The 8,270-nt window shown below is 37.0% G+C and overlaps 1 protein-coding gene across 1 annotated transcript; it reads right to left on the bottom strand.

Moving 5' to 3' along the window:
• Positions 1–3,456: 3,456 nt before the first annotated feature.
• LOC149549633 (peroxisomal 2,4-dienoyl-CoA reductase [(3E)-enoyl-CoA-producing]-like) lies at positions 3,457–7,534 on the bottom strand. The gene is made up of 6 exons (XM_089794349.1): positions 7,510–7,534; positions 5,226–5,321; positions 4,781–4,999; positions 4,135–4,157; positions 3,655–3,722; positions 3,457–3,550 (listed from the first exon to the last, which is right to left on the bottom strand). Exons 1-6 carry the CDS (start codon positions 7,532–7,534, stop codon positions 3,457–3,459), a joined length of 525 nt encoding a protein of 174 aa, XP_089650475.1.
• Between the last annotated feature and the right edge of the window lie 736 nt (positions 7,535–8,270).

The following is an 8,270-nucleotide window of genomic DNA, read 5'->3' as shown; positions in this document are numbered from 1 at the left end:
ATGATATTTTGCATGTATCTTGCACTCTCTCATCTGGCTGATGATGGATTACGGAGAGTGATATAAAACCATGATGCTAAAAAACACATACAATCAAATCCAAAATGAACTTGCATTACAAATGGATTGTGGACATCTGATATTGTTAATTTTGCATGCATGTCTACCAAGACAAATATATGTTTAAGTTGTGATTGTCCTGGTAGACATGCATGCAATTTTACCAATATCAAATTTCCACAATCCATTTGTAGTGCAAGTTCATTTTGGATTTGATTGTGTGTTTTTTAGCATCAGGGTTTTAGATCAGTCTACGTAATCCATCATTAGCCAGATGAGAGAGAGTGCAGGATGCATGCAAAATGTCATATCATACGGAAGGCATGTGAATTATTTTATAGAATGCCTGAAAAATACTAACAGTAACTAATATGAAAAATATATAATTAGTTATATGATTGAGACAAATCATGTACCAGTGAGTTGGTCAAAATTTTGACTAGAAAAATTTTGACCAATGGGTTGGTCAAATTTGGTTGAAAATTGGGTCAAAAATTTGATCAATGAAGGTTGACTAGTGCAAGTATGCTCGCCAAGTTGACTCTTTGAGTTCGGTCATCAAGTCACCCCACCAAAGTGCCTCATCAAGGTCAGTCTTTAGGTCCACTCATCGAGCTTGCTCACCAAGTCAGCTCACCATGTCACATCTCTAAGTGGCCTCGCTAAGTTAGCTCGCCAACTTGCCCCACCAAGTTGCCACTTTAAGCCCACTCACCATGTTAGATCGCCAGGCCGATTCCCCAAGTCAGCTCACCAAGCTGACAATTGAAGTACGCTCACCAATTCGACTCTCTAAGTTTTCTCACCAAGTCTACCCCCTAGGCCAACTCTCTAGGTAACCTCACCAAGTCACCCTCACCCAGTCACCTCAACGAGTTGACTCATTAAGTCAACTCACAAAGTCGACTCACCCAGTGGTTTTACCACCTTGCCCCAACAAGTGGGCTCACTCAGTGTGCATACGAAGTTGCCCCATAGAGTTGCTTCTCTAAGCTCGCTCACCATGTAAACGCACTTGGTCGGCATGCCAAGTTGACACTTTAAGCTTTCTCATCAAGTCACCCAACCAAAGCGCCTCATCAAGGTCAGTCTTTAAGTACACTTAGTAGGTCAGCTCACCAAGTCACTTTGCAAAGTTGCCTCACCAAGTGGCCTCGATAAGTTAGCTCACAAACTTGCACCACCAAGTTGTCACTTTAAGTCAACTCGCCATATCAGCTTACCAGGCCGACTCCCATAGTCAGCTCACCAAGCTAACAATTCAAGTATGCTCACCAAGTCAACTCTTTAAGTTTTCTCACCAAGTCTGCCCCCTAAGAAACTCTACAAGTCAGCCCACCAAGTCACCCCCACTGAGTCACCTCAATGAGTTGACTCTTTAAGTCAGCTCACCAAGTCTACTGTTCAAGTACGCATGCCAGGTTAGCTCCCCAAGCCCACCAAGTCATGTCACCAAGTTGATTGTTCAAGTACACTCACAAAGTTGACTCTTTAAGGTCAGCTCGCCAAGCCAGCCCACCAATTCATGTCACCAAGTCACCTCACCAAGTTGGCTCGCCCACATGTCCCACCAAGTCCCCAAGTCTGCTTGCCAAGCCGACAATTCAAGTGTGCTCACCAAGTCGAATCTTTAAGTTTTCTCACCAAGTCCATCCCCTAGGTCAACTCTCTAGGTCAGCTCGCCAAGTCACTCCCACCCAGTCACCTTAATGAGTTGACTCTTTCAGTCAGCTCACCAAGTCTACTGTTCAATGCTAGGTCAGCTTGCCAAGCCAGCCCACCAAGTCATGTCACCAAGTCGATTGTTCAAATCACCCCACCAAAGCACCTCATCAAGGTCAGTCTTTAAGTCTGCTCACCAAGTCAGCTCGCCAAGTTGTTGCACCAAGTTGACTCACCTCTCACCTCACCAAGTGGACTCGCTAAGTTGTCTCTCCAACTTGCCCCACCAAGTCAATTGTTCAAGTATGCTCGCCAAGTTGACTCTTTGAGTTCGATCATCAAGTCGCCCCACCAAAGTGCCTCATCAAGGTCAATCTTTAGGTCTGCTCATCGAGCTTGCTCACCAAGTTAGCTCGCCATGTCGCATCTCTAAGTGGCCTCGCTAAGTCGGCTTGCCAACTTGCCCCACCAAGTTGCCACTTTAAGCCCACTCACCATGTTAGATCACCAGGCTGGCTCCCCAAGTCAGCTCGCCAAGATGACAATTAAAGTACACTCACCAAGTTGACTCTCTAAGTTTGCTCACAAAGTTTGCCCCCTAGGCCAACTCTCCAGGTCAGCTCACCAAGTCACCCCCACTTGCCCCACCAACTCACCACTTTAAGTCAACTCGCCATGTCAGCTCGCCAGGCTGACTCCCCTAGTCAGCTCGCCAAGTTGACAATTCAAGTACACTCACCAAGTGGACTCTTTATGTTTGCTCACCAAGTCCACCCCCTAGGTCATCTCACCAAGTCACCCCCACATAGTGCTTATTATGAACAAACCAATCTAGATCATAAGAGAAGTGGTTAGAGATTATTATGAAAGGGTGCGACTGAAAAGAGATATAACTCATGTCATTTACAAAATGACTAATCATTTCTAATGAAATTTTTAAAAAGGTAGTTCTATCATTCAGCTTAGGATGATTGGAAGAACTTATTATATTTTGTATCTCACAATGATCGCTCTGTAAGAGAGCATATTGCCTTTGGCACCCATTCAGTGCAGGCATATAAAGTCTACCATCAAAAATGACATCATCTTTGAGTATATTTATATTGTCATATCAGACAACTTATCACAATATTTAGAGCATAAATATAAAGTTATATCAGAGATGGCCTGCATATTTGCAAATTCTTACTTGCATATCAGACACAACAAACAGTACAAGGTACTAAGAATTTCCTCAGTCATTGCATGTAATTTCCTATATATCAGAAATAGCAAATATATATCATCTTGATTGTTATGCAATCATAATTATTTTGATCTAAACCACACTGTATATGCATTTGGAATTAAGAATCATTCAAATATTACTTTAGTACAAGAAACTGTTTCTATATTCATTGAATTTTGAAGAATTCAAGTAGTATCTCGTAATCAGAAACACAAGGAAATTACAACCACCAAATTATGTGACTGAGAAGTGAGTCTGCAAAGTTTACAATTGCTCATTTTACTATAGACAAAATTTTCCTAAGAAGCTTTACCCCAGTCAGGAATTGATAATCCAATGACACATACTCACAACCACTAGTTTTTTTTCCACTAGGGTCCTTGCCAATATTTGAAGGTTGCATATGATGCATAACTACTACTAGGATTTTCTCCATAAAAAGAATTCATGTTGTCATAAAAGCTATTGTCTAGTAACATCCTGGCAAATCTCGTGCCTCTAAATTTCTAATGATGTCTGTATATGTCAGATCCCAATTGTGACGGTTGCAAATAACACATTACATATCTTCTTAGAATGTTCTTGATAGGAAGAGATCCCCTGTTTTAAAATAAGACAAATCAGAGTCAGTCCATTTAAAAGTCAGATATACAAATATAGGTGGCACACAATCTATTAGAAACTTAAGCTTCCACTCTACTTACCAAACATGAGAGTCACAGTTGTTGTTCCGGTTATCACCCATCACAAAAACATAGCCATGAGGCACATGCTGCAAATGGATACAACATGAAATGTAGAGATTTTAGTTAACTTGTTTATTGATCGTGTAATCAATTAATAAAAAAAGGATATGTGATGTGTGAAACCTCTATCTTTATGGATATTGTAACTTTAATTCCCATATGAGTATTGTTTCCAGTGTATCAAATTATGTTAATTTATCAGGATTCAACTGCGTGGAGGGCTTGAATCAAAACTTATACATTTACCATATTTTGCAGCGAGACCATTGTCTTCTACACCCAATATGTTCCCAACATTCAATGGCACAATTTCCTAAAATTTGTAAAGAAAAGAAAGAAAACTAGATGTTTAATGTTTACAACTATGAACACTTCAAAGAAATATAATAACATGTCAATGCCCCTTATTTGTGAGAATTCATCTAGTAGATTAATTACCACTCTGAGCGTGGATGAAAATGCTGATTTGAATGTTTATGTACACTTATTAAATTTTAATGTAAAGACCTTATTCATGCCAAAGTTTAAATGAAAATTGATTAGGATAGAAGGATTTTAATGAGTTCCAGACTAAGGAAAAAGGCACTGGTACAGGGAGAGCCATCTTGCACCTTCTAAGACATGTTTTGGAGACAAACACATCTCTGGTACGAGACATGTCTCCATTAATTTTTAGAAATTGAAGAATTTTGCAATACAAGTTAAAAGCAAAAAAGAGCAAATAAATAAAATAAGAATATATAATGTTTCAAGCTAATAATTTGAATGATACATAAATCCATGTAAAGTTATAGTGATCAGGTCTACACCTTTTAAGAGGGACATAAACAATTGTATGACTAATCCTTTGTTAGAGAGAACCTTCACTATTAGCATTCTTGTATGACTAATATACTATTCTTATTTTCAAAGTTCTATACCATGGAATTTTCAAAAATTGTTTTTTTTTTTTTTTTAAATATCTCCAAGTCTATGGAAAAGAAATTTAAAAACAAATAAACCCTCCAAACAAATTTTTTTTTTTAATAGCTTCCATCTCTGAGATTTGAATATTGATTATTAGATAGGTTCAAGAGATACTAACCAGTGTCAGATGCCAAATAGATGATCGCCATAGCAACATCCCATTTTTCTCCTTCTTTATAAAGAGGTTGGTTTTTCCGAAGATCGCCTAGGAATTCCTTGGGTGAAAGTATGTCCATTCCAGGAATACCTTCAATTGGACTAGATGTAATACCATTTACACGTATTCCATAATCTGTCCCCCACTCTAAAGCCATAGATCTTGTAAGACTATCAACAGCTGCATGTAAACAAAACAAAACTTTGCTAGATAACTTGTTTAAATTATTATGTAAGTAAAATGACTCTCATGTTTATGCTGAAACATTTAAATTTATTAAATAGTTAATTCAAATCTTAATCCAAGAAGAATATAATGATTAAAAATGAACCTTTGTAGCAAAGACATGAATTTGATACTAGAAAGCTGAGGTACTGTATTGTAGCACTTAAGTTTAAAATAACACCGGCCTCTGAAGGAGGCTTTCCAATTCCACCTTCCCTCAAATACTTCAATGCTGCTTGACTCATTGTAAATGTGCCAACAACATCAATATCTAGTACTGCAACCACATGTAATTTATCTAACTTCATGCCATAGTTAGGGAGAAAAGCTAAAACATCTTAAAAGAGTTGACAAAAACTTAGCACTTCCTCCATTGACATACGTCATAATGAACTAAAAATTATGAGTCATCTACACCCTTCAAAAAAAAGTCCTTAAGAAATTATGCTTCAACAAAGAGATCAATTCAAACATCCAAGTGACTTGGCACTATTCTGCAAAACATCAATGTCAAAGCAACTTCAATAAATCACTCAACCTCGTTAGGAAACCAGTTTGAATTTCTTTCCCCATCATTTGCCACAGCATAGCTAATCAACAACATGTGTTCTTAGACAATGGAAAATACTCAAGTTGTAGTCTCCCTATGTGTGCTCCCACGAAGAACTCAGTCATTTCTCATCCATAGGTTTCAATACCCTCATTAGATCATCCACGTTTGAGATAATAATTGTGAAAGACTATAATGCACAATAATTAATAAATATTGTACAGATTATGGAAAAACTTAATAAATTTCTTGTGCTACTCTTTGTTTGAAGGAATTACATCAAGGGAGTGCTCACAAAGATTAAGCACCACAACTTGGTCAAAGGCTCAACCATTCCAGTACTACTCCAGCTCAAGAAGGCTTAACTGTGGAGTTTCCTCCATGGTTTAAACCACTCTACTTGGAATCCCATTTGAAAAACGTAAAAGTAGTGTTGTGCCTTATGAACCATTCATTAGAAAGCCCCTTGAGCTCATCAATAGATAAGCCTAAGATATTTTCCACAGCAAGTCAAATTGTGATATTGCTATCACGATTCAACTGTACATTTTTTGAGTCAAACCCATTGACCCATGAATATAATATATGACCCAAGAAAGAGGGTGAAATTGTAAATGTAATGGATTATACATCCTTTCGTCCTACTACTAGATGACTAAAGGTGCTTGTGTGCTAATTGTACCCCATTTTCTTGTAGTTATCTGCAATCGTACCATCCAATCAGTATAGAAATTCATCTACAATTTTCAAGTCTTATCCCCAAAAATTTACATATTTAATAAAGAACAAATAACTCTCATAGTAAGAAGTAGAAAGTAATCTGTGTGATACTTCAATATAATAGCTCCCACTATACATTAATCACAAATAAATATGCCAAATTTGTGTTTCTTCTATAGAGAAATATGTCATAGCCTACAACATAATTCAGCATTTGTTACCTATTACTACCAAGCAGTAACAATTGAAACAATTTACTGGCATCTTCATGGTAGCTTGAGATTGAAGTAGATATAATAACCTTAAAAAGGCACTAACATATAAACTATTTCACAACATTAATAAATCATACAGTATTAGTGAATAATTTAAGCCAAATGTTCAGAGGAGCATAAAGACATACTTTGCTGGTGAATACAATATATAAAATAACAAAAAATTCAGTCAAAATCAAATTTGACAAAAGAATCCAAATAGGAAAGCTTCTTTGCAAAAAATACATAGAACTGAACCAAAAGAACTTTCAGTGTAACTTCAATCAGCCTGATAGGGACTAATTTAGCCTCACATTATTGAAATTTTCTCATATCAAAAGAAGTAGTATGCTGATCATTTCTTTGGTAGTACATATTTTGAATTTTTTATAGTTGGTAGTTTACTTGGAGTTAAATTTGTTTAGACCTCTTAACAAATTTTAACGTTTAACTCCTTAGAAATCTTCTCCTACATTCTCTTCCTATTATTCCAAAGCTATGTCAAGTGGAGTTGAAGGCAAATGACCCAGATATGCTTCAAAAGGTGACTAAGTTGTTGAGAATGACCTGCTTTATAATAGAAATGTTAAATTTAGGGAAGTGACACACTCCAAGATTGAGGATGCTAATTTTTGTATCCTCTTATGAGTTGCACTGAGTTCATGTTTATCACCTGTGCATGGTCATTTATCTGTGTGTGACAGGCAACATTCTTCTTGAGCCTTGTATCCTTGTGGACCAAAATTTCCCAACAAATTTGATGTCTCTACTTCAAAAAATAGACTCAAAAAGCCCAAAGTAGACCCTATGCATTAGCAAAGAACATCACTCAACATATTTGTTGCTTGATAATCTATCTTGCAAGGAGATGGCATTCACATTTTGCTAAAATCTAACTACTGCCACAAACAAATAATCCTACATTGTCCTGAGATACATACCTGGGTTCTCCTTCAGCCGCTCCATCCTAGGACATCCTGGGAACAAATGTCTAGGAGAATTTGACATTAATTATAGAGGCATTGACAAATTTCTGAACTTTTTCTACAAGCCATAATTTTGTTCTCCTTGATTGTTTTGGTTTTGTCTAGGCCTTGTGCATTTGGTGACACCCAAGTAGTTCCTGAAAGAGATGGCTGGTTAGAAATTTGGTCCCAAGGCTCCCATATTTAGCCAATAGTTTAGCGTGCTCATTTTCCTTCGCCAATTTTGCTTGTACATTTTCATCTTCTTGTATAAAGTGGGCATAGACAATGAGGATCAACTAGCAAAATGCGCCTTATTGAATATAGTTTTGTTGCTTTTTTCTCTATGCACCAATGTCCTACCATTAGATGTGTTATGAGCCACTTAACTCAAATAGAGATCATTATCACTCAACAATCTTATCATGTCTAAAAACATCTATTTTGCTTCTTCTTCACTTGATAATGGAGATTGATCTAACCCTATCATTGTTCTTTTAAATTTCTACAAGCATTGACCACCTTTTTTTTGCATGCAATAAAACCTAGTAGGCTACCAAGTCTTGCAACTTTGATACCACTATAATATCCTCAAATGGGATACTAAAAATTATTTTTGAGCTAGATCAGGTCGGTCCCTACCTTTCATAATTGATAAAATCTTGCACAAAATATTTGTCTGATGGATTGTCGATGATTGAAGAACTCTATCATCTATGCATTAGTAGCAAAGTTTT

This window comes from Cupressus sempervirens, chromosome 7 (genome assembly GCF_028749045.1).
Source record: "Cupressus sempervirens isolate cs-2001-9-10 chromosome 7, ASM2874904v1, whole genome shotgun sequence".
NCBI classification, from domain to species: Eukaryota; Viridiplantae; Streptophyta; class Pinopsida; order Cupressales; family Cupressaceae; genus Cupressus; species Cupressus sempervirens.
Note: the sequence above shows the minus strand (reverse complement) of the source record. Positions and strands in the feature narration are given on the sequence as shown.